Below are 27661 nucleotides of genomic sequence, written 5' to 3' on the forward strand. Positions count from 1 at the left end.
AATGACACACTAAAAAGCAAATATTTGTTCTCTTTGTTTCATAATTTACGTAACATTATAGTTGAACCTATATTTTCCATTACCAGTATAATTTGGGAGAAATATTGTTTGCAAAACATTTGGGCTGCAGTGAAACATTTAAGAAGCATTTCTAATTTAATCCAATATGGTCATGAATATAATGAGAGGGAAAACATTTTTATGTATTTCACTTGTGTGCAGCAGGCCATGTTAACATCAACAATATGAGCTTTTTCTGACCATCAATCCAGAAAGAAGACAATAGCCCACTGTAAAATACTATAAAACTGCAGTAGAAAACTAAACTCACGAAGGTCAGGAATGGTGTTAAGACAGAGAAAACACTGTTACTTTCCATAAAACTTTCTATAACTTCTGGATTTTTTTTTAATTAGAAATAAGAGCCTAGACTATTTATATAATTATGAAATCATTATTAAAGCAGATATATGTTACTGAGTGACTTTCATTGTGGGTTCATGGAGTGGCGACCGATAATGATTGGCTTCGATATTTCGTCAGACTTTTACATAATTGATTAAAATAGTCGCATCTGAAAAAATCAATCAAGACATGTTGACCACGAATTCGCAGGATTTTTTGCAATTCCCTTTAAAATTCAAACGACTGGCGTAATTGAACCAGACAGTTCAACTGATACCCTAGCAAAGATTAGAACACTTTCGTGTTTCTTTAAAGTCAATAAACAGTGGTCAGTCAGGTATTCGGTTCTGTAATAAAAGAATCCGGAAGCTGATGCGCTGTACAAACAAAGGTCTATCGGGGGACCAGATGTGACCGTCAAAAGAAAAACAGGCGCAAGGGGCGGGGATCCACCGTCGTCTTGGGCTCTTTGCAAGGATCATTTAGCATCGAGATCTTGTAAATATTGGGGAATTTAGCCAGCTATAAAATCCAAAGAGGAGGGGGAGAAGGGGGCAAGGGAGAGAGGATGCTGGGCTCAAATTAACAGATCCTGCATTGCAGGAAGTGCAACGATGTGTTAAATTAAATGCAGCTGGTGAAAGGCAAAAAGGGAAAAAATATCACTTCAAATAAAAGAAAAGAAACCAAATACCCCTTATTCTGCCAGAGAAATGTATTGCCGACTTTTAAAGCGACATGTTTGATTAGAATTGTCTTACTGGGAAAGTTAAGCGAAATTGTTGAGGACCTTTTTTGTGTGGTTTCCTTGCATTCGGTCAGTTTCAGTGATCATCCAGATCAGGCCTATCAGTAGGCTTGTCGAAATTACACAGGAGGCAAAACTCCTGAATTAAAGTTTTTTAAAATAGCCCATTTAATCAAATCACCTTCACCAAGTAATGTAGTAGCCTATAAAGGTAAGGGAGTAGGTATAATTTTCGAAAGTCAGTAGGCTACTTTTAGTTAACAGCTAAGGTCGGTGAATTATGTTCCATTCCAAAATACCTGTGAAATCTTGCATTTTATTCGGCTCAGAAAATACAATCCATCAAGTGCTGTGAAGGAAAAAAACAAGTTACCCTCACAAGACTGGCGGCTCAGATAAATCCATCTAAATAAACGCTAAAAGACAGAGGATTCCAAACCGATCGATTCTTTAATTAAAGATTCAGAGCCCTGACAGCGGAGGGAATGATGAACTAAGAAATCTGACTTCGGCAGCTTTATGTTTTTTAATGACCAAGCTAGCGTCCAGCTGCTGTTTGCACTAATTGCATCTACATCCGGATTCAGATTGTTGACACGCCAATGTTAAAAGATGCTGCTCAAAGCAGAGAAGAGAGAGCAAGAAGTACAGCCTGTTTTCAACACACTTTTATCTGAAAAAGGATGGTTGCCTAATGCATAGGCTACTTAACAAGTTTGTCACACTGAAATACACATATAAAACTATGCATCCAAACAAGCCACCATGTCATTTTCAAGCAATAAAGAGAAAAAAAAAGACAGCCTATAATGATCAGACAAAGTGGACTTGTAACCATACAAGTAGCATAAAATCATAAATAAATAAATATGAAAAGGAAGAAATACCACGACCACACACTTGCGTTCTTTTGGAAAACTGATGTATTTGATTATTAGAGTAAAGAATTACAGTATCTTAGATGTTAGTAAGTATTAAAGTGTAGAGAAACTGGACCCATAAAGATCTTTCCAACTTTCCAAGAAAGTGCATGTAACAGTCCAATGGTTTTCAAACCTAATATATATTTATATTTATAAAAACACTATTATTTGTCCCCTGGCCAAGATGGACGTTGTCTTGTGAGCAATATGTACATTTGTTGTGTGATGGAATTCGTTGTTCCACATCTGATATTATTTACAGAGCACATCAACACATTTTGCATTTGATGTCAATGGGGATGCTTAAGTATATAGCAGCAACATGGAATCCAGCACGTTAACACAAAAAGAAACACACCCACAAGGCGTCTGCAGTTCAGACCAGGATGGAGACCTTTCTTGGAATTCTTCTCTTCACTAACAACTGTCCTGTATTTTAAGTTTACAGCCAGTAAGCCAAAAGGTTTAAAGGAACAAAACAAAAAACTGAACATAGAATAAAAAGCACTATACAGTGAACATTTAAGAACAAAATGTATTAACTCTAAAAGGAAGGACTGAAATGCAGTTATTTTTCCTCTTAAATAAAAGAGCAAGAACAGTTGGTTGTAGGACTATACTTGTTAATCCCTTGCCTGAAGTTTTTTTTTTCATGGAGGAAAAGTTAATACACAACTGATTGACCATCTAGCACAGATCAGTTATTTACAACCACTTCTGTTTTGCTTATTCAAGATCTAATGCATTACATGAACATCAACATTATTGTTATATATACTACAGATAGAAAATAATTTAATGCCAAGGTAAAGTATTCTACCCAGATATACTAAGTTCCAAAAGCACATTGTAAGCACTCATACAGGTCCATTCGGCGAAGAAGAGAGAAAAAAACCTAAGTAACTGTTAATGCTTCCACTTGGTTCCGAGCAAGGTTATACTCACTAATAAATAAGCTCCTTTAAAACTATAACAGGTTGTACATTGTACAAAAAAACAAGTTCTCTTCACACTCATGTTCATAAAGTTTTCAATGGCAAGCCAGATCGATGGTTTGAACTCCTTCCTTTGTTCTCCTTCTGTGCATGTATGTAAATATCCTGTGTTTGTGTGTGTGTGTGTGTGTGTGTGTGTACACAAGTGTTTATGCATCTTGCGTGTGTGCGTGTGTGCGTGAATACTTATGCGGATCATGACAAGTCTCATTCTCTAGTTGGTGACAATCTCTTTGTTGTCCTCCATGAATCGTGTGAATCGGAAGTGGGTCCCGTTCTCCGTGTTGGCCATCTTCTCGAGGCCAGCCAGGGCGGCGCCAGGCTCGACGTTGTGCAGCTTCTCCAGGCTGCCCGTCAGGCCTCCCACGGGCGAGCTGCCACCGTTACCCACGCTCCCCGACAGGGAGGGCGGCAAGCCTCCGTTCTGGATGACCGAGATCTCGTTGGTCTTCATGGCCAGGCCGTTGGAGAAGGCGGTGGCGTACTGGTTCCAGAAGCTGGCCGGGTCCCCGTTGCCAGCCCGGGGCGTTAAGTCCTTCTGGAAGATCTCGGGGAACTTGACCGGGTTGGGCCCGAGGAAAGCCATGGGGCCGTCCACAGACAGTCGGCGGCCACGCCTGGCAGGGGCGCTGTTCCACATGTGTGTGCCCATGTGGACCTGCAGAGAGGGAGGGATGGAGGGATGGAGGGAGGGAGGAGAGAGAAAAAAGGGGGTGGAATTAGTAAAGTTTACAAATTTGGCTACAACACTGTACCACAACATACTAGATGATGCAATGGAAAAAAGTCAGAAAGTAATGAATGTATTTAGTATTAAACTGGCACATTTTCTGGAAACTTTAAAAAAAGTATAAGAAGCCAAAAATGTGCAGTATATCAGACCTATTTTCATCTATTTGTTTGGATTTTTTTGAACTCCATCAGTAGAGTCTTGTAAGGACAGGCGGTGACCTGGTTAGGACTACAACTGACTACTGTCCTGCATGTGTGCATTATAGTATCTGACATTTGCTGCTGATGTGCCCTTAGCAGAGGAACAAACTGTTCCTTTCTGCATAGAAAAAAAAAAAAAAAAGAGTGATGCGAATAATTGAGGTACTCATTATTGGATTAGTTTCTATAAGATGTACTTCTGTTACCATGCAAATCTCTGGCATGTGACATAGTTATGTTCATCTCTTGGCAGCAACAGGATAACCATATGGTTATACATTTCCAGTAGCTCACCAATATATTTCAAGTGTGTGTACTTTACTAAGGCAATCTATCATACAAATGCCAAAAAAGATCTTTGTTTTCTTTTCATGGCCATATTGCATTGCAAAGTATGATCCTAACGCAACAAAACTATCTTTACAGTGTTTGCCTGTGCCACGACTTTTTATTTTTCACATGAACAACCAGACCTCTACAATTACTGATTTATTCAGGGGATGTGAGGCTAGCTACAGATTTATATTCCTTCCTGAAATTTAAGCCTTTAATGTGTCAGGTTTCTCTCATTCTTCACAGCTGAGCGGTGGGGTCACCTATGCCAGCTGAACACATTCTAATTCCTGTTGATCCACATGCATGGAGGTGGTTCATTAGAATGAAGGGAACATCATGTTTTTTTCCAGATTAACATGAAAAAAAAATGCATCCTTTGACATAGTTGTGAGTAATAGCCTTAGGTAACTGTAAAACCATTCCGAGCTGCGGTCTGAATATCATGGACTAAGGTTTCCTCCCACTTTTTTTCTATTAACAGGGATGACTCAATTTTTCCGCTTATGTACCTCTAAGACTAACAAGATAATTAGCATTAATTATGCACCACTTCGTGCCTATTACGAAAATTCTCAATAGCAAAGAAAATGTTGATGTGATTATACAGTTTTTACACAACTTTCGGGGGTTCAACACCAGACAAAAATTCACCTTAAGATTTCCTTTGGTGGTGAACGCACGGCCGCAGATGGTGCAGGCGAAAGGCTTCTCTCCGGTGTGGGTTCTCTCGTGGATCTGGAGCGCGCTCGACGACGAGAACATCTTCCCGCAGGTGTTACAGTAGTGCTGCTTGGGCGTCCGGCGTGGTGGGGCAGACGGCAGGACTGGGGATGTGGAGGCGGAGGAGGTGACCAGGCCCGAGGGCAGGTCTTTGGAGGGCAGGGGCAGGGGCAGGTCCTGGTGGTGGTGAAGGCCCGGCAGGAAGCCGTTGACCTCCGTCTTGATCATGGAGGACAATGAGCTGATGGAGAGGAGCGAGGGGCTGGAGTTGGACGACAGGCTAGTGTTGGAGGGCTCAAACAGCTGCGAGGGCAGGTCGCGCATCTGGTGGGTCAGCATGTGCTGCTTCAGGTTTCCCTTGGTGGAGAAGCCCCGGTTGCAGGCTGTGCAAATGAACGGTCTCTCTTTGGTATGGCTTCGGTAGTGGATGTCCAAGGCACTCTGGCAGGCGAACGTCTTGCCGCAGATGTCGCACGCTGTGTTCTTGGAGGCACCGCGGTCGCGGAAGGGGAAGAGCAGGCCCAGGGCGTCCTTCGACGAGTTCATGGAGGTCAGGTCGAGGGCACCGAGGCCGGCGGCGGCGCTGTGTGATTGCATGAGGCTCGCGCTGATGTGCTCCAGAGACATGGCTCTCTGATGCCGCTCCTCCAGGCTCGGGGATCTCCTCTGCTGATGCTGCTGCTGCTGATGCTGCTGCTGCTGCTGCTGATGCTGCTGCTGCTGATGCTGGGGTATGGCGCTGGAGGGCGATGCCGCTTGCATGGAAGAGGTAGATTCGGACACGGCCGGACTTCCCACGCTCTGGCTCTCGATGTCGCCTCCCAGGGATGAGGAATCGTTGGTGAGGTGATCGCCTTCCATCAAGCCATTCTCGGTCATTTTCGTTTTGCCCATGTGCAGGTCCTCCGTTGAGCCGCGCTGGCTGGCCCTCTCCTGGCCCTCGTTACCCCCTGATTGGTCATGCGGGTTGGGCGAGTTGTACAGGCTGTCCTGCGACGCGTCGGCCGACCTGGGGGTGTCCGGGATGCTGTTGCTGTCCAGGCCCTCCTCCATCCCGTCCATGTAGTCGTCGGACATGTTCTCCAGGTCGTCGAAGTTCCTGTCGTCAAACGAGCCGGCGTCGGAGCCCATGGTCTCGGAGTAGTTGTCGGGCATCGGGGTGTTGGGGATCTGTCCGCCCATGTGCATGCGGATGTGCTGCTGCAGCACCACAGCGTTGGTGAACTTCTTCTGGCAAATGGGGCACGAGTGCTGCACCCGCAGCGGGGGCATGGCCCGGTGCACACTGTAGTGGGTCTTCAGGTTGCCCTTGGTGGTGAACGCCCGGCCGCAGATCTTGCATTTGAACGGCCGCTCCCCCGTGTGTGTGCGGTAGTGCATCTTGAGTGCGCTCTGGCAGCTCAGCACGCGGTGGCAGATGACGCACTCGTTGGGGTCCGTCACCTTGCGGTCGATGTTCTCCACCAGCTGCTGCAGCTTGGAGGTCTCGGACCCCTGTAGCGGGTCCAGCAGCCCGCCGAACGGGAACTTTGCCTTGAACTGCTCCGACATGAGCGGCATGAGCGGGTTGGTGGCCATGGGAGGGCTGTTGGACATGGTGTACTCGGTGGAGTTGTCTCCGGCCGAGCTGACGGCCAGCCTGATCAAGTTGGACGACTGGCTGCTCTCTTCGCTCTTCCCGTTTGAGGTAGGCAGAGCGGCGCTCTCGCCTTCTTCCGACACGCCGTCGTTGCTCTTAGTGGAGGGCTCCATGGCACCCATATCACTCTTGGCTGAACTGGAGGGGCTCGTGATGGCGACAGAGTGGTTCTCCTCTTTCTTGATGAATGGGGGCAGGCTGGGAATGGTTGGTGGGAGCAGCATGCCCACTGAGGAGGTGAGCGTGGACAGAACAGGCTTGCTGTCCAGCCAACTGGTGACCGGTTTCTCAGGCGGCATGGACATGCCATAGGGAATGCCAGTGCTAGTTGGAATATTGTCCAGATGCTCAGGGACTGGATACGGGTTCATCTGAATGTGAGGGTACTTCTCTTTGTGGCGTTGGAAATGGACCTTCAAGTTGCCGCGCGTGGAGAAGCGGTTGCCGCAGATGTTGCACTTGTATGGCCGTTCGCCGGTGTGTGAGCGCAGGTGGATCTGCAAGGCACTGTCGCTCCCGAACACCTTGGCGCAGAACCTGCACTTGTGTTTGAAGAAGGCCTCCTCCGAGCTGCTCTTGTGCTCGAAGGACGAGACGTTGGGCTGCTTGCCCTTCCTTGCCAGCGCCGCCAGCGAGTTCAGGTCCTCCACCGTGGTGCCCACACTGGGCAGGGCGCTGGAGAAGATGGGGTTGCCCGCTGGCGGTTGAGGTAGAAGTGGGTTGGTAGCCGCGTTGAGCAAGCTACCGATCCCGAAAGCGGGCGCGCTCGACTTTGCCAGGGAGGGATTGAGCTGAGCGTGGAGACTGGTGGCCGCGGGGCGCTTCTCGCCAGGCTGGGCACTGCTGCCCGCCGACGCTCCCATGCCCTGGGACCCCTCGCCGCCCGCTCCAGAGGTGCTCGGAGGTAGCTGCGCGGCGCCAGCCATCTGCTTCAGGCTGCTGATGGAGGCCGACTGGCTGGCCAGGCTTTGGGCCAGGCCCGCTGCAGCGGCCAGCTGCTGGGAGAGGTGCGAGCTGAGTGTGGTCAGCGGGCTGGTGCTGGAGGACCCCAGTGTGTTGGAGGACGAGGTGGGGGGCGCCTGCATCTCTGGCGACTGGGAGGCCAGCAGCAGGATCTGGTGGCGGATCTGCTCGATGAGCTGCAGCTGGTGGATCTGCTGCTGCTGCAGGGCCAGGAGCTGCTCCATGAGGGCCGGCACAGCCACCCGCTGACCCCCCGAGGAGGTCGACGAGGAGGAGGACGACGAGCGGCTCTCCTGGGAGAACTGGGCCACGGCCACTTTGGTGCTCTGCAGGTTCTCGATGATGACGTTGCTGTTGATCATGGAGATGTTGCCCAGCTCGGTCAGATTGGCCAGCTGAGGTAGAGAGGTGGACAGGGCCGGGTTCCCCACCACTGAGCCAGCATGGCTGCTGCTACTGCTGCTGTTATTGTTGATGTTGTTGCCACCACCACCACTGCTGCTGCTGCTGTTGTTGTTAATGATGTTGTTGATGGGGCTTCCTCCCTCGACATGACTTCCTCTGTCGTCATCTCCAGCGGTGATTCCCGACACGTCCACTTCCATGGACTCCTCTTTGTTGAGCGTGTTCTGCTCCAAAAGGTCACAGGCCTCCACTTGATCTGCGTTATTAACTGTGTCATTCATCTGCTCGTCAGGATTAGGTGGGGGGGAGCCTGGCGAGAAGGTCCCGGAAGGGGAGACTGGATTCTCATTCACAATCAGAACTAATTGATTCTTAGTGCAATTCTTCTGGTGTTGTTCAAGATCAGATAGTTCAAAGAATTCGGCACAACATCTGCCACAGACGTGGGCATCCGTTTCCTTGCAGGGGGTGTCTTCCAAGGAGGCCTCTGCGTCGCCTGGAGAAAGAAAGCAGAGGGGGGGGGGGGCACAGGAGGGGAGGACAGAGGATTAGAAATGTTTTGCAGCTGAAGAAGCAGCTTTATCTATTCAAATTATTTTGTTGTTAATCTTGAGTTAATCAGTTTAACACTTATCCCCTCTTGATACGTTCACAAAAACAACTATCAAAAAAGCAACAGTAAATCCATAACGAACAAAAGAAAAGCATTTCGGCACACCGCTATGAGTAACAGGATGAGAAAAAGACAAAAAGAAAAAAAAGGAAATCAATAATACTCCTCAACTTTTGCTTAAAAGTGATCTTTGAAGACGATTCTGGGTTTCATCAATCTGTCTAAGGCAATCATCATCTTCAGATAATCCATCAAAACATAAAATACTATGAACTACGGACATTGGACCCTAATGAAATTTCATAGAGAAGCATTGATTTCCAATATTTCATACTCTTCAATGTCTACTTGTCCATTGGGCGCAAATCAACCATTTGAAGGACTTATTAGACTTTCAATTTGCTGTCAACTTTGCTCATTTTCAAGCAAGTCAGGCACCTTGGACAGGTTATCCCTGTCACTAAACTCATTTGTATCCAGGCAAGCTGCAATCAGAGGCTGACAAGAACAACAGAGCCTTTGGCATCCAGATCGCTCTCTGCAGCCTCTCGGACAATCACACCACCCAGGCAGGCAGAGCCACAACAAAACTACACCATCATACCGTCAAAGCATTTTCTCTATAAGCTAAACTGCATGGCTCGTCACCACGTCAAAGCTTTTTTTCAAATAGTATAATTTGGCCTCTGTGTTCCCTGAACTTGACTGAACATTTTTAAGTAGTAAATAAATAATGTAAAATGCAAAAATTCAAAAATCTTTAAAGGAAGATCATTTAGAGACAAAGTGTATGTTTTACACTCACGTACAAGTGACTGTATTGTAATAAATCAGAACTAAGTTATTCCATAAAAACAACATTTTCAAAAACTACTTCAACAACATGTGCTTAACACAAGCCAAAGCAGTGATGAAGGCTAGCAATGAAGTCATGATGCAGTATTTAATAAGTTGTTGCTCTCAAAAGAAGCTGCTCTCACCTTACAGACAGTCATACGGGACTTTGAGCCAGAGGCCAGAAACTATCAGACAGCAGTTTAAGTGCCAGTGAGCTGACCGCCATAAAACAGACGCAAAAAAAGAAAACAAAAACACATTTGAAACACAAAAGAGAAACAGCTTTTTGTTCTGCTCACTCTCATTTCAGAAATGCAGGAGTTGCTTGAAAAGGGACAAGTCAAAGACTGCTTCCCCCCTCCCCCCTTGGACAAGACTTATCCTAGAACCCCCCCCCCCCCCCCTCGAACCCCCCCTTCAAAAAACCCCACCCCACCTCTACCAAACACCCCTCCTCATTGTTGCGCAAAAATCTTGCTGTTTAACATACAAGTTGATTTACAAATTGCAATTCTCTATGAATCCCTTTCATTGCGGGCTGCGCCCTCTACGTTTTCATCAGCGCGAGGATTCATTTGCAAATGAAACCCCGCAGTAGAGCGGCCTGGCCCCACTGCGAGACAGGATGGCTTCCCATTGTTCGCCCAGCATGGGAGCACCGACTGCAGCAGCAGTGGCAGCACACAAGCCAGCTCATCGTAGGGCCCCGACTCAAAGCCAGATCCTGTTTAATTCAGGGATTATCTCCCTCAATGTTTCTCCGTGCTACAACATCAGATAACGCAGAAGTTGCCATGACAGTAAAGCCAGGCCTCACACCATCCATGCCATGCAAACAGGAAGCTTCAACCTCTGATGAAAACTTTTTAATAATAACTCACCCCTAGAGTCCCCGCTTGCAAATTGCTAATGTGAAAAGACTTTCTGCCCCCTCTTCCACTAACAAATTTATCTCAGTAAGATGAGCGAGATGAAATGAAAACAGTGGTGTCCTTCCTTAAACAAAGCTTTAAAGATAATGTATATATGAGGAAGATATTCTTCACACATTTAGAGACTGGACAAATGTTCCCGTTTTTCCGGTTTAGCGTAATCAAAGCTTTGTTGTTTCTTTAGACATAATACGTTTCACAAAGCCACAGCAATGGATTACACCGAAGTGATGTAAATTGAACAATTGTAAAATGTGACTAAAGCACAACATGTCTGATAATGAATAACTGGTTTATAAAGTCAAATACGTTAGAAATTGACAACACAATCGTGTGTCATGTGTATGTGAAAACATCAAAGTACACCAAAAATATTTGGTAGCAAAGTCATATGGCTAGATTACTTCTCAAAATGAAATGGTGGAAATAACAAATGTCAAAAGAGAGAAAGTAAGCAAAAATATTATTTAAGTAATGATTCTTGCAGTCACTACATACTCTTAAAAATGCAAATATTCTTTACTGGTAAACAATGTCTTGCATGTATTGTATCACAATATAATATTATGGCAGAAGTTGGTAAAAACAAAATCCTAACAAAACATCTACACCTCAAAAGAAAACAATGCAGAAAACTGAGAATCTCAATTTAGGCTAAGACTGAATTATTTGTGTAAGCATATATATTTGATCTCTGATTTGTGTCTTTCTGATCGAATTGGCTTGTGAACATATAATGATTCTAAAAATGTATGTGATATGAAATAATGTGGCTCAAAAACTAAAATCAAAGCAATTAATTTAATCTCATCGTCTTACACTTGAGCAAAAAGTTTATTCAGTTATAAATCTAAATTAGTTTGAAATTTAATTTACATTTCCTTATAACTGTCTAGAAAGAAAATGTTAGTGGCCCTTTGCTCATTGGTGACTTTTGATAAATTGCACACAAAACATAAACTGTGTTCAAAAAGTACTATCGTACATGTTGCCTAAATGTAATGTTACATACATAGTCTTTTAAAAGTCAACTTCTGGTATTGTCTTTAAAAAAAAAAAAAAAAAAATCACTTGCAAATGTTCCCATTTCTGGAGCAGATGTGTGGATTAACGCTGATTCTTGAACAGAAATAAAGCCCAACTTTTAATGGGAACAGTGCCCTGTAGTTGGATCATCGCATAATCAACATGCCACAGACGCCAGATTACAGGCCCACGAGAAAACAAGGACACACACACAGAGGAAGAACAACATCTCTGTCTCAAAAGAGAGAGGGATACGCAGTAGTGAACAGGTGAGAGGGAAAGAAACGAGTGAGTGCTGAGAGGAGGGGAAAGAGAAAGAAAGAAAGAAAGAGAGAGAGAGAGAGAGAGAGAGAGAGAGAAAGACAGCGAGAGAGCAGAGTTTGCAGTGCCTACGGTAGTTTGGCTCGGCAGGGCCGCTGGCTTGCAATGCTCCGAGAGACCAGTCACTTCAGAGAGGGAGGTCGAGTTCCTCAGCCCTCACACTCTCCTAGCAGACTAAAGGCCGAGGAGCGCCTCGCTCGGAGCACACTAGCTGCACTTCCGCTTACAGCAGCCTCCCAGGGCTGGACAGGGGCTCTGCATGCCTGCCCCACTGGCATGTTTAACACTTAACAGAGGGGTGGGAGAGGAGGATGAAAAAAAAAAAAAGGGGAGAGAAACACGGAAAAGAAGCAAAGTCCTTCAGGCTACATCTAGACATCCACTATGTAAACATTGGCAAAATGACAAGTAACTGAATCCTTGTTGTTTGCGGGGTACGACAGTGTGAGAGGGACTGCCCTGCCAATCTCTCTCTGGGGGAGCTACTCTAGAGGTGAAAGGGGATGGCGGCCACATTGATAACCCCCCCACCCCCCAATCCCTCCCTCCTGCAAGTAAAGCGAGGGGTTCCAGTCGGGCTGCCTGTGGCTCTGAACGGAGGGGTCAATGACAAGGTACAGGAGAGCGCACCGGGCCCTGAACTCCCATCACCTTCTCACAGAGGGAGGCTGGCAAAGGTTAAAACAGCTCAACATCCCACCCTCTTGGTGAGGGGGCTAGGGGACAGCCTCACTTCCTACTCACTGAACCCCCCCCCTCCCCTCCCCTCCCCTCCCAACCCCAACCCCTTCTCCCCACAGGCCTGGAAACCTATGACAAATGCACACCTCTTCAATTTAATTTAGCACTACATGAATACTCCAGGGGATTTTCTGCATACAAATATCCAGTGTGTTGGTTCACATGGGCCTAATTAAAAAATAGGTTTATAGGTTTAATTCTATTTCAGTTGAATTCAGACATTACGTGTTTGTACAGGGAGCAAAAACTACTGGTGTGGGATTTGCAAAGCCTATTTGACAGAAGACACTCTGGCCATTGCTTTGACACTATGGCCTTCAGTTTGCTGTCAGCGATGACGAATACTGTCCTTCATGTCTCTATTAAATTTGAGGTATACATTTGGAGAGGTCAAGGGGAGACAGCTTGGTACAAACTGCTATAGAGCCACTATTAAAGTTTATTCTTTTGACACGTTTTGTGCATGCGTTAACGCTTCTGCGTAAAAAGTCACCAAAAACAAACAAACCCGCCAGATTTTTAAAAAATGATGTAGGCTACAATGTATCAGAGGCACATACACGTTCGTGTAACATTGTGTTTTAAACAAGCATGTTTAACTTGACAAATGTAACACACCAACGTGGAATATGTCAATCTATAACTTGCCGTGAAATTAAATGAAGGTCGTCAGTACCAGTATTGTAATGACATGTTATGATGAAATTAAAAAATAAATAGTCTAATTAAATGCCTTAAATATACCGGTGTTATTATGCTGCAGTTACAAAATGAAACATATTTATAGTACCATTTTAAGACGGGAGGATGATTGCACAGTAAAATACAATAAAATAATTAAAATACAAAATGGTTCGTTATCAGTAGCTTAAGGTTGTCAAAAACCTACACTTTCAAGGATTATCGTGTCCCAAAGCTTGATGTTTTGTTTATTATAACCAAGTAAATAACTGCACACACACTGCAGAAATGTTTAATATTATTGCAATTCAAAAAAGTATATTTAGACACGTTAGTGTGTCCATACTTTAACTCCCCAGATAAAGTTGATAACGAGCGAGTGTGGTCTATATTGATTAGGTAGATGAGTGTATAAGGAAAAAAAACGTTTTTATGCGCAACACTGTCTACTTTGAAAGACAAAACGTTATGTAGCTACAAATAATGACCTTTAACTATAAACAACCCTGTGACTCCGGCAACACTTAAAGTTAGAGGGCAACGCTGACGTATTCACATCAAGTTGAAATGATCATCTGAGGGTTTTTCAGTGGTAGCCTACATGTTTGATAACTTGACGAACTAGAGACGAGAGTTTGTTGCTTGTTCTAAGATATAAGTCTTATTCTGTGTTCTTTTGAGACAGTTTGATTATAGTTATGTACGTTGTGGTCTTGACTTATGAAAAGTACAATTTACACTAATACATATTACATCTTTACAATTTCAAAACTAGAGAAAAGGCGTGCAATTTTAAACATATTACTGGTTAAATCAGTTGAAGCTAATAAATACAAAATAATAAACCTATATATATATATATATATATATATATAGAGAGAGAGAGAGAGAGAGAGAGAGAGAGACATAATCGTGCCTCCCTATTTTCCCTTTCTCCGGGTGTGTGTGTGTGCGAGTGTATCAGAGGCAACATGACATATGTTGACTTCAAATATTTTGCTGGTTATACTTTTTGCGATGCGAACTTCCAAACAGAGAAGGCACGAAATACACTATTACGAAATAAATTCTAGACATTTCACACGTTCTACATAAACAATCGGATGATTTCGAACACAGTGAAAATATTTTGCATAAGATTATAGCTAGAGACACTGTGTGTCACTCTCTGGCAAGCGATGAGTTTCTCGAGTCCCAGTGAGATTTCCCTCGCATTTGCAACTTAACCAATCCGTTTTAAAAGTAATTTCAGAACAAAATAGTCCCATTTCCTTCCTCCATATAATCCTCCACTTTTTAAAATAAGTTTACATATCGAGTAATGGTATGATTTCGAAGTCTTCGAGAGTTGTCCACGGATTATCCCCGACAGATAAAGCCTCACACCGCTGAAAAAAGTTATGGAGGAAAAGTTCTGAATGGGCATGACTAGAATAAAATACTGTGCATACCTACATTAAAAGCAGGCAGTTTACTCGATCAAAGAGTTCATTGTTATTGGGGGCAATGGAATGAACTTAACGGTGGGGACAAAGGCAAAAACACATAGGCTACGAGAGCCTGCTTAACTCCACTACACTGCAGGCAACTTTGACCGGCCGATCAGTCGCAGACAATTTGCCAGGCTATTCCTGAATGAAATCCACAACTGACTTGAAATCTTATTATTAGGTGAAAACAAGAACTTGTTAACGACTCTTTTATTCAATGAAAATTATGACTGCATTTGACTAACCAGAAGTAGCCTAATGTTTCCGTGTCGAAATGTTTTATTTAGACATAAAGACATGAAACACTGAGCCTGCTTTAGTCGTGTTCTCGTGGCAAATGAGCTATAAATGCTGATATCTGGGTAAATATGCTATAAACTGCCTGAAATGCGTAACGATGCCGGAGCTCAGAAGCGTTAGTGTAGCTTAACGATACATTGTAGCCTATGAGAGACTGCATAGAAAAGTTGTTAGTGGAATACGATTGGTATTTGGTGTCAGTAAACCCCGCAAAATACAAGAAAACTGGACAACGTGTGCCGAAACCTAGGCTTCGCATGCATAAGAGTAGCTCAGAGGGTTTCGTCGATCTGCACGAACTTACCATTGTGCTCGGATAAAGCCAGATGCGGGTCCGACTGGAAATGCTGCGGCTTCGCTTGTTTCCTTCGCGACATGCTGGCTCAAACATCAGCCAGGAAAGAATAAAAAATCACCAAAAAATCTTCTCAAAATTACGAAAATCGAGCCCATCCACCGCGCATGTGTCCTGTTATGATTATCAATAATGCTTTGCGATTAATCATACAGGGGCTCTTTGAAAGGCGATTGGCACCTCGCCAGCCCCCTATTCAAATGAAGTCTCTTTAATCAATTAGCTCCTGATTTGCTGGGGACTCTTGTCTCTCTCTCAGCTCCCACCCAATGAGTTGATCCGTGTGGAAGAAAGGCTGGATTTTCCAACTCCCTTTAGATACAGTTTAACCCTTCTTAGCAACCAGCTGGTAGCAACGTAAAGCTTATCTTTACTACTGGAATGCCAGTTTTTGAGTCCATGTGGAGAGAATCTAGTCTACGGATCAAAACGGCAATCACAACCGAAAGAGTTCAATAAAACACGTTTGACCAGGTAATCAGAATGAAACATCCATTTCCTCTCCCGAAACTGCCACTTCTCGGCAACTTCACGCGTCTCGCCGCAGCATATCCTTCTGTCGGATTGGCATGAGGATACAGTCGTTGATATTCAGATCTTGTATAATGAGAAAACGCGTCTACCTTGTCGTCCTTTTCTCAAGGCTATACCAGAAAAAAATAGTCGAGTGAATTAGATTTGTGCCGAGCGGCACTGTCAGCGTGCAGAAAGTCCACGGTATGTATCGAATATCCCAAATCTGATTCATTTGATTATTGCTGAACTAGGTAACTCGCACGTTTTCATCACGCACCGCATTCCGCGAACAAACAAACTTTAAGGGCCCATGCGAGACTGTGAGAAATCTTGGGCCCGGCCCATCTATGATGCTATTGGTCACTGGTCTATTCTATCACAGACCGGCGGAGGTGCTAGCGCTCTCTCTCTCCCTTCCTCCCTCCCTCTCCCTCTCTCTCTCTTTCTCTCGCGCTGTCGTCAGTGCGAGCAAGTGGCCAAGTACTTCTGTTCTAACATTTGAGTACAGACAGTCTTTGCGCGTAATATTCACTTATTGAAGACAACATGTAACCTATGCTGTCGTATTTTACTCATACTTTATGTCGTTTACAACAACATATCTACAACATATCAGTGTTTTAGTAGCGTATGTACAATTAAGCGAAATTTCATTAACAATGTATGTATGTATATTCCTTGGAGAATTCAATTTGAAGTATTCACTTTTAGCTTTTTATGCACATTGGTATATGACATATTAAAATAATGCCTTTAGATTGTGATGGGTTAATTCATACATTTTAATAGGTTATCGTGCAAGGCGTCACGCATTAGCTTTTCCACCGACTTTAGAGATGTAAATGAATAAAGGGTCAGACTGCACCAAGGCCTTATGTCCCTACAAAAGATAATGCCATTTGTTTGGAAGAATACCTGAAGTATAAAATAATCTTAAATGTAACAGATGAAGTTTGAATGCTACTTAAAAGGTAACACATCCATCATTACCCTAAATACGTATAAAAATAAACTGCTGAAAGTGAAACATTTATTCAAAGTAATGTTTACACCCGAATATAACACATAATGGTAATAATAATAATAATAATAATAATAATTACATATTCGGTTAAATACACGATTGATGATGCTTTAGTTTAGAAGTGTTTTAAAAGGGTAGGGGCTACCTCCCAGAGGAGCTGCTGTTGCAGCCCGAACGTCGGAAGATTTATTATGTGGAAAAGACAAACGAAGCTATCAGTCGGGGTGATTTTGAGAAATGAAGATAATAATGTTACTATAGGTGATGTCTTGGATGCCATTATTTTTCACTGAATATTTAAAGAGGTGCTGCAGGCGAGATGGATCTAGTTCTCTCCTGTGTCAGCTATCTATACCTAGGACGACTGTTATTTACTTATTAATGAAAGAAAAATGAGAGGATAGGAACAAAACGTGTACTTTTATTTGTGAAACGCCGATATGCTGGCACATTATCAATTCCCACTGAATTTTCTCCATGAAAATCAAAAAATGACCTACCTGGAGAAGGGATTAGCTTAAGCGTAAGATGTTCACAATCAGACATCAGAGTTTCAAATTTGTAGTCTACACCTTCAGACCTCTAACGGAAATGACTGGATTTTGGGTGTGATAGCTGAATATATAATGTAAGCTAGGCTTTCAATAATTATTCTATAAAATCTCTTGATGGCAATTCACAATAGATAGTCTAAGTGAATTAACAGTTTTAAACATGAAACATATATGTCGAGAATGATAATGGCTATAAAAACCGGGTATGGTCTCAAAGAGGTGTCTGCAATATTGTAATGTCACAAGCAGGAAAATCAATGGTCAGTTAATTGATGTGAGTGTTGGTGTGAGATTGTAAACAGGGTGATTTGCAGCCCAGCCGAGCGAGAGACATCTTAAATGAGATTCACTCCTCATGACCGGGCTATACGGTGTTAACAATCACTAGACTGAATGGCAGAAAGCAGCGATATTTTTTTGGTCTGAACTGAAATAAGTGGAGAGCTGAATACAAGGGATGGGGGCAGGGGTTGAATAAAAGCAGTCAAACATACACTCCTACTCACTATTGTCGTCCTTAATTAATTGGCAGTGGAAACAACTGTTTGGAAATATTCTCAGCGGTAGAACTGAAAGGAAAAAAAATACGCTGAATGATGATCAAGTTACCACCCAAAAAGATTAACCCTGGTAATCAGACAAACTTGTGTTCTAGAGTGAGACGTAGAAGCATTTACATTAATACATGCAGAATTCAACGGATATTTGTCTTACTAATGTGTAAGAACACGAATGTAGTTTTTTTGTAGCCGACTCGACGCGGAGAGTGACAGGAGCTGTTTCTTGCGCGCATGATGCGCTCTCACTCCTTGCGTTACGCACTGATCAATACGGAGCATATGAGAGCGGGAGCTGCATGGGGCCATCACTCACTATTATCACTGACATCCGATAATTGATCATTGCACAGAAACACAAAGCGTTTGACCGCATAATTGAATAGCATAAGCAATACGGGTAATTCTACCGAACCTCAAGACTCAGGTTGTTTGTGGGGACCATAGATCACTTTTCTCCCCCTCTCAAATGGAAAGCTTTTGTGACAGTCTGCATTCAACATGTATTCACTATGTTCTCAATCGCTGCGCACAGTGGCGAATGAATATAAAAGGAGTGGAATTAAATTCCCAGACATTCTCCCCCAAACTAGACTATACCTGTAGTTTATAGTGAAGAATATAGTCTACATGCTCTATCAGACATATAACCTGCTCATCAGTACTGGGGTGGTTATTTTAAAGTTCTGTTTAGATGCACTTTGTGTGTTTGTGTAAATGCATCGTTAGTGTAGCCTTTGAGTGTGTGTCTTTAGTTGCAACGGATTCAACGTCCTCTATAGGCTGCCGCGGTACCCCTCATTACTCCCCCAAAGCCTTAAATTCTCTGTGTTTTATCGTCCTGATTTACGGTCGGAACAGTTGGAAGAGCATTTGACTGTTTTAATCCACCGAGTTTATCCAAATTCAGTTACGCGGCAAAATGATAAAGAGCTTACAAAATAGAAAGAAAACCTGACTGGGCGGGATGGATGCACAGCATGACAACATATTCACAAATTAAGTATTCACTATATATCCTTTGCTCTCAAAGATGTCGACACTTAAATCTCACCTCTAATTCTCTATTTTTTGTCAAATCAAGTCATTTTCTGTAGTTTTCCTAACGTTTGTTTGTGATTTCTTTTTAACAAATAAATCAAGAAATTATTATATCAATAATGTCTGTCAACGTCCAACATCAGGTAATTAGTTTAGATTGTTATCACATCAGGTGGCCGGTAATTTTGTTATGGTGACGTCTTCGGTCGTTGAGCAGATTAAAGAGATTCTCTTGCTGGACCAGACGGTCAGATACAAAAATAGATATCAAGTAAACTTTAAGAGCTGCTCAGCAATAAAATGCTTTTAGACATAACCTGTGTCCGTGTTATAGGCTTTAATTTTCTATGCTTTACATGCAAACCACTTATTGGTTGATTTATAGAAAATGTTTTTATTCATCAATTTTACATTATTGCTCCCTAAACTAGGTAGATTTAGATCTGGAGAGGATTTTATACAAAAAGGTATAAACAGCAAAAGCAATAGGCAGAGGAGTTTTCAAAATGATATTTTAAAAAATGTTGCAATCAAATCATATCCATATGTATCAAAGCTTTCCTCCGAAGTTACTCTCTAAAGGAAAACCAGCAGACATCAAATGTGTGTTAGGCACAAGGTGCCTTTTGGCAGTACTGCTTTTGAAAAATCACCTGCATTAAAATTCAGTACCTGCAGCAGCAGAGAATGGTGTCCATTAATTAAGAGATCAGAGCCTCTCCTATTGTCCTTTTGCAGCCTCTCTACCACTTGTGCCCGAGATTCTGTCTCTCTATTGTGCCTCTGACAACTTCCTGCTGCATCACTCAATATCAATAGCGGCGTGTTTGTTTTTACATGATCTCAACTGGACTTGCAGCCTTACCCCCTCTCAGTTCTGTCTCGTATGAAAGAAAACAAGCAAACGCCTCAAATAAAAGTGTCACAAAAGTGCCAGAGGTCATCGGTCTGAAGCTCTTCCTCCTTCTGTGGTGTCAGTGTGAGATTATGCGATTGTGTGTGTGAGGGAGAGAGAGTGTGTGTATGTGTTTGTGTGTGTGTGTGTGAGGGAGAGAGAGTGTGTGTATGTGTTTGTGTGTGTGCCATGCGTGCCATAGGTTGACCTGGTTGTTAGGTGTCTAGTTAGTCTTAGGACTCTTAGAAGCTTGTGGTTGCTCGCCATGTAAATCACAGCGTTACCAATGATGAGAGCAGTCGCAGGCAGTAATAACACATTCAACCGTCCAGTTCAGTCCAGACAGAGATCCCTGGATGGTTTAATTATGCACATTTTTATAAAGCTTACGCCTCTTTGAAGGCAGTGAGTTTAGCTCGTCTTTACCAAATTAAGAGTTAAAATAGATCTGGTCCATAAACAAAAGGGGCTAGGGGTAAGGATGAGAGGGGGAAGGGGGGGGGGGGGGGGGTGAGTAACTGTCTTGGGATGTGGTATTTCTGTTACAACATTTGAAGAGTGGGGCTCTTCAGCTATCCTCTGTAGCATATCTCATTTTTACTGTCCCTACTTACACTGTCAAACAAGGGCAAGATTTAATAATCCTTTCATGAGTGCATCCAGCCTGTGTTTGATGCTTTATTCTAAAGTGACCTTTCCCAGCAATTGTCTAACCCCGCAAACTCACCTAATAACTGTTTAAATCTGTTTGGAGGTTGATATTCAAGCCAGTCACAGATTAGCAGACAGGGTTTGACTTCCCCATAATTTATACAAAACACAAGTGACATTTAAAAGTTTAATATCAAAACGATATTGCCGTATTATTGAATAGTCTCTATACAGCTCTATTTATTTCAGGTAATGACTAGCAGGCTTTCATTTGTTTGAGGGAACAGGGATGTAGATGATGAATAAAGAGGTTGTGGACACTCTTTGCTGCTTTAAACAAATTCAGCTTTCGCCTGACGTTGACAAATGATATTTGGAAAACAAAATGTTTCGTTTGTTAGATGTTGCACTGAACAGAGGGCAAGAGGAAAAAAACATGGATACACATCACTTAGAATCCAAAGAAGGAACTTGTAACACTCCAGGCATCTTGAAGAAATCACTAAAATAAGACATGCACTGTTTATGTATTTTTAAGAGCCTGCTACAAAAACTCCAAATTATACTTTAAATGAGCTCTACCATAAGCTGTGCATGTACAATCACATTATATACACATTATGATGATTGTTCTCACCAACTAAAAAATACAAATGTAATTTCTTACACTTGGAAAAAAAAAACAATGACAAAGTGTCTGGGAGTCAAATCTATATATAAAAAACAGTCGCCAGGGGGTTTAGGAGCTCTGACAAATATCAACATAAAGAGTCGCCCGGTCAATAAATAACTGAGATGTTCAAACATATCAAGTGCTTTATTTGTGGGCATGCGGGACACAAGATGTTTATCAGGGGTGTCCAGAGAGCGGCGAGCACAGGTTGGCCAGAGCCTTAACTCTGTCTCAGACAGCACGTTATTGCTATTGATAGTTAGCATCAGTGTCCCGGCTGAGGAATGGAACTGCCGGGTTGGGGGACGGCGGCTATTGATCTGCAGCTCGTCCCAGCCGCGCCTGGAGCCACTGGCAAGGGGTGTGTGTGTGTGTGTGTGTGTGTGTGTGTGTGTGTGTGTGTGTGTGTGTGTGTGTGTGTGTGTGTGTGGTGGTGGTGGTGAGGGAGTCTGTGTGTTTGGGTGTGTGTGTGAGAGAGAGAGAAAGATAGAGAAAGATAGAGAGAGACAGAAAGAGAGAGAGAGAGAAAGATAGAGAGAGACAGAAAGAGAGAGAGAGAGAGACATGCACACACACACACACACTCCTACATAGCCTTAGGGACATGGCGGGATGTTAGGGAGGCTGAGGGAAGCCGCCTCCATGTCTAATAAGTGGGGTGTGTGTACCCCAGCTGTCACATGTCTTCCTTGTGTGAAATATCATTCAGTCAGACCCAGAGCATTTGTCAGATTTGAGCAAACCATGGCAAAACAAGGAGAAAACGGCAAGGCTCACGGATGAATAAGGGTGGCCCGTTTGGTGCTCTCTTTTGCGTGTTATGTTGTAAAAAACATATTTACAGTTAAGTTTTTCACAGAGTTTCCTTGAGCATGTTTACTTTAGATTTAGTGTATGACATCTTGAAAGAAACACTCAAATTTCCATTTGCAATATTGTTTTTAATGTGCTCTTCTGAAATGTTTAATGCCAGCCTCCAAATATAAGAAAAATCATATAAGCATTTCAAGATGTTTATACCTCACGCCATTTCTGTTTCCCCCACAGCGACGGAAAAGAAAATGCCCAAATCGAGCCTTTTATTTTTAATTGTTCTTTAAAACAAGCAGCGACACACATTAGACAGAAAAGTGGGGTTTGGTGGTTTAAAAAGCAGCCACTGTCTGGAAACAAGAGCGTAGGAATTGCAGCACAATGTGTGTCTTCCACCGAGCAGCAGCTTGCGCTCCCACCGACCACACTGTTAAAGGAAAAAGACAAACTCTCCAAGAACTCCCTCAGGATACAGACGACGCAGCTGAAAAAAGCAAAATAACGACAAAAATAACAACAAACAAACACAGCAGAAGACAACAACAAAATATTCTTTAACGACAACACACAAATTAGCCCTGCGGACCCAAAAGAGAACCCTGAGGTTTGTCATTTCTTTTCCCTTCTCCCATCATTCATAGGGTGAGGGGAGCGAGGCCTTTTGAATCTGAGTCATGGTTTCATTCCGCCTGTCCTCAGGCCGGACTCCCCATGCTAGCCCAGTCTAAAAGTGTCTGCTGAGGACGCCGTGTTTATGTCTGTGCTTCTGTGCCTCTTCCTGACCTTGGGGTGAGTCATCGTCCTCACATGGTGATGTCAGGCGTCGCGTATGAAAGAATGCCATCCAGGTGTTCTTGTTGCTCATCTTCTAATGAGGGAGATATCTGAGGGTTGACATCTCCTGCTCCCGTCTCTGGCCCTCTCGCTGCTCTCCCCTTTGTTCTTTCTGGCTCTCTTTACTCCCCCAGCACACACACACACACACACACACACACACACACAATCACATACACACACAATCACATACACACACAAACAATCACATACACACAATAACATACACACACACATATACATATACACACACACATGACACGTACACACAGAAGACATAAACACACACACACAGAGCACCCTCACACACACACACACACACACACACACACAGGTTTCTTTTCATAGAAGTTTGCTTTTTTTTTTTATTACTTCCTTGCCATTCAGTGCCCCTCCCCACTCTTCCCGAGTGGCTGCAGTCTGCAGTGAAAGAGTGCTGGCCTATTATCCGCTCCAACACTCAAACCCAGCTTTGTTTTGTCCGGATCGCTCCTCTCATGCTCGTTAATATTCACAGAAAGACCCATGGCTCTCACAGAATTCACCCCCCTTCCACCCGCACCGCCTCCTCCACCACCGCCACCCTGGTAACAGCCAAGTGTGCCCCCGTGAAGTGTAAACACAACGGAGGGAGGGACAACGCCTGACAAACATCCCCCCAGGACGTGGCATCCTGGCCCCCTGCATTCAGGGCGCTGGCACCACCACCAAACAGTTAACAGGGATGTGAGAGCCATGGCACTGGACCCAGAGCTGCAGGCCCCTGCCCGTGGGCCTGATGCAGTAGCCCCTCCCCCCTCCTCCATCCCATCCCAACAAAAATGCCCTCTTTCCAAAATCTCTTTTCTCATATGGAGGTGTAAATGTTTGGAGGGGTTGTATGTACGCAGAGATAAAGAGGGAGAAAGAGTGTAAGACTGAGGGTGAGGAAAGACACTTTTAAGCCATGATGGTTAAATTATTGAGTTATGAATGAGCATTCACTTATCTTTATTTAAATGACATATTGCACATTTCATAGCATAATATATAATTATGATCCCATAATTTGATACATGCATATGATGACATACAATTTGTAATGTCATGATGACACATGGCTCTTATTAAGGGCATTGTGTGGAATATCCTAGGTTTAATGAAAAGGTATTCCCAGCATGGGTTAAGCCACATTGAAGTGCTATCATTACTCCCAACTTAATGTAAGATTTCCTCGTCAACACCTGCACTTTTAACCAAAAAAAGAGGGGAAATTAACCAAGAGCCCTGTATTTCTTCAACATGCAGTCGACCGGCATGGGGTCGAGCATTCAGACCCCTGGTGATGTTAACGGCACACTGCTATTATCACAGGTGTGATTGCCCACCAGCCGAGAGCCCCAATTTACATCTTAATTACCATTGTAATCAATGGGGCCGTGCAAGGGCTTCATCTGTGACACTCATGAATCCCCATTTGTGACCCACCGTGGTTCCCATAATCCTTTGTGGCAACAGGGGAAAGCGCCAGCGGTCCGCTTATATCGTTTAAATGGCAATAACAGAGATGATGGATTTCAGCTGGACACCTCCGTGCGGACATCATTTCACACGCCGGAGCACAGAAAATGAAACGGAGGGCTTCTGCGGGGAGGCCTTTGCGCGGTGGGCGAGAGCGTGTTCCACTTTAAGATGACAAGGCAAATTGGTATGATGCACGCTGTATGACAGAAAGCAAATAGTCCATTGGCAAGTGATCCTCGTGATTTAAACTGCCAGTGATTGGACAGCAAGCTCACATTAAGCTCTTATTGATCAGCTCAGTGTTTCGCCCATGATCAATTAGTCAATATGCTGAGGCCGAATCCAATACAGTAGGCCAGGGAGGGAGAGAGGGAGTGAGAGATAGAAAGAGAGAGGGAGAGAGGGAGTGAGAGATAGAGAGAGAGGGAGTGAGAGAGAGAGAGAGGGAGAGAGGGAGTGAGGGAGGAGGGAAAGGCAGAAGCCCTAATGGAGGGAGAGAGTTCAGAAGAGCAGAGAGAGAAAGAGAGGGGGGGGTAGAGGGAGAGAAAAAGATGGAGAGAGGGAGGGATATAGAGAAAGGGAGAGAAAGAGGGAGGGACATGTGGAGTGGGAGAAGGAGCGACGGATGCTTGAGGTTCTCTCCACTACTGGACAACAGCTGTCAAGCCTCTGACATATGGCCTGACAAGGCAGGGGGGAGGGGGAGAGAAGTGTGCTGGGCTGGGCTGGGGTGCGCCCTGACTGTACAAGCTGACAGAACAGGCATTTCTGCTGAAAATGTGAAAGTCTCAATGATCTGGACAGATGGATTCATAAATCACGGCCTCGATACCTCAGCATGCCACACTGGTGCAGACAGAGATGAGAGAAAAAAAAGAACTCTCTAGAGAGAAAAGCATACATGGCTGAGTGATCTTAACTGTACTGATAGGATGGGAGCTGCGCTGTATGCGGCCTCCTTTAGAACCAGCGCAAAGGCCGGCACATTAGAGTCCAATTAATCATTTGCGTAATTGTTGCTAATTGAGGACGAGATGTTATATGAGTTGAGGTACTTGCTCACTGGCTCGTGTTCATTCTCTCTTCTTTTTAAACTGGGTTAATTGTCATATAATTATCTGCCTTTCTCTAAGTGGTCACTGACAGCATATTTACAAAAGAGCTCTTGTGCCGCTGATAATTATTAAATTAGTTAATTAATTAAAAATTAAACTGCGCAAAATTTGATCACGCAGCCTAAATGAGAAACATTTATGGGACGCCTTGTGAATGATTGCACCAATGAATTAAACATTCCAAATGAATGAAACAATTAAAGTGAAAAGCGTCTTAATTAATATTAGATCACTTGGCTGCTCTCCTCCCCTGTCATGGTACATGCATCCACAGCACAGTTCCCGATGGGCCTGAGAGGGATCTAACAGTCTGGCCTGGATACACAGTTCAGCTCTATCAGGGGTCTGCACAACTGTTACATTTCATATATTATTATATTGAAGTGTACATAATATATGTACATATAGTGTGCGTATATATATGTATATAAAACAAGAAATATGGCATGAGTGAGAATGCCGTTGATGGCAGTATCGCCAAGGCTGTAGTTCACAAACATTATCATGATCACGAGTGCCATATTGCTTTTACAACAGTTCTATTACCAACTAATCAAGTTTCAGGACATCAAATTGCGTTTTCTATAGTTTATTTTGATTTATTTATCATCTGCCCAATCTTGGTGTCAGACCGTTGCCATGCAATGCAACACTTCACTTGAGAGCCAAGTTCAGTGATCGAGGCTATGGGCTCTAATTTAAAAGGAAGGCATAAGTCTAAAGTCTAGATAAAGCTTCAATCGCAACCTTCGGGCCACTTCATAAGACTGAACCCAAAAAAAGGACCGGAGCACACGATTAGTTATAGCGAGTTTTTACTGGTGCTGGTGACTAACGTTTCGACGCAATAGCGTCTTCATCAGAGTCAAACTGGCTAGAGCCCAAGAGACACCTACTTCATTCTAACTAAAGCTTATTTAATAATGAGGCAAAGTCCATTTGCTAATTAAATATGATGAGCAAGTTCCTAAGCACAGGCATCAGTGGATCAGCTCAATGCTCCCACACGTCACACGGCAGCTTTAGTTCATGCACGAGACAACTTTGCTCACTGACTGACTTTGCTCTCTGCCCCTCGTTTAAATGAGGGCCCTCTATGAGCTTCTGCACACACTCATTTGTATAGCCTACTCGCTTGTGTCTGCACATTAAATATTAAAATGTGCATTCACACTACTCCATTTACTCAAGTCCGAGTAGAGATCTCATCCACTGTTGTATAGACACAGATTGCTGGCAAGTTTCTCCTCCCATCTTTGGCCTGCTGGTAACCTCTGCACAGGTCAGTGGGGTTAGTTAGTGTGGTCCAGTAAGCCTGCAGCTGACTCCACTAGAGCACAGTTACCCTTGGCCTGCCTTTCCCACTGAAAATCCTCTTCAGCGTGTGAAGTATAATGCAATTTAAGAGATAGGCAACACCCTGCAAGGACCTGCCTGACATCCGATTTGAACACTGCCAGCAGTACACACATACACACACACACCTATTAGGAAACACTCATAATTCAATGTCACCAAATTCAATTGACTTGGGTAAAATCCAATTTGTCACAACAAATACAAAAAAATGCACTCTGGAATAATTGTTCGACAGGGCAAGACACTTTAAAAATATAGTGCGGAATTATTCAAACAAGGCATTCTGCTGTGAAAGATGTGACACAAACAAATGGAATTACAATGAGTTTTCAAATTTGAAGAAAATCCTAATGTGCAACATAGTGCAGGGTTTAAAAATAGCCGAGGGATTATTGGGAGTCTAGGTAATTGGATTGGCACTCTTGAGTAAATGGCTCCTTGCTCCACATGAAGTCCATAAAGCAACAGTGATTCTCATCAGAGATTTGTAAAACTTCTCATGGTAAAAATCTCTCCACTTAGAGAGGTATCCAGCGCTAAATGGACGGCTTGCTGTTTGTTTATTTGCAAATTGTGTTGTGAGAAGTGAGAAGTGTACTGCCAAAAGGTCAAATTAGCCCCTCTGCCCATGTGATGGGTGGAAAGACTAAAGCACATTTACATGACTGCTGCATCTTAGCTGAAATAAAGTCCAGTGCACTTGGCACAACACATTCATACACATTATAATCATAAGTAAAACCTTATTCTATTACTAAACTAA

At 43.6% G+C, this 27661-nt stretch overlaps 1 protein-coding gene across 3 annotated transcripts; it reads right to left on the reverse strand.

The window, feature by feature from the left end:
• Positions 1-1805: 1805 nt before the first annotated feature.
• Positions 1806-16183, reverse strand: sall1a (spalt-like transcription factor 1a). Of its 3 annotated transcripts, XM_042062129.1 has the most exons (4): positions 15313-16183; positions 5791-8563; positions 4992-5757; positions 1806-3729 (listed from the first exon to the last, which is right to left on the reverse strand). In XM_042062129.1, the coding sequence occupies exons 1-4, from the start codon at positions 15383-15385 to the stop codon at positions 3286-3288; spliced, it is 4056 nt and encodes a 1351-aa protein (XP_041918063.1). In that variant the 5' UTR covers positions 15386-16183; the 3' UTR covers positions 1806-3285. The 3 variants fall into 3 exon arrangements, with proteins under 3 accessions (XP_041918063.1, XP_041918062.1, XP_041918064.1); XM_042062128.1 differs by having other exon boundaries at positions 4992-8563; XM_042062130.1 differs by lacking the exon at positions 15313-16183 and adding an exon at positions 11869-11956 and having other exon boundaries at positions 4992-8563.
• Positions 16184-27661: the final 11478 nt, after the last annotated feature.

The sequence above is a fragment of the Alosa sapidissima genome, chromosome 14, assembly GCF_018492685.1.
Source record: "Alosa sapidissima isolate fAloSap1 chromosome 14, fAloSap1.pri, whole genome shotgun sequence".
NCBI lineage: Eukaryota > Metazoa > Chordata > Actinopteri > Clupeiformes > Clupeidae > Alosa > Alosa sapidissima.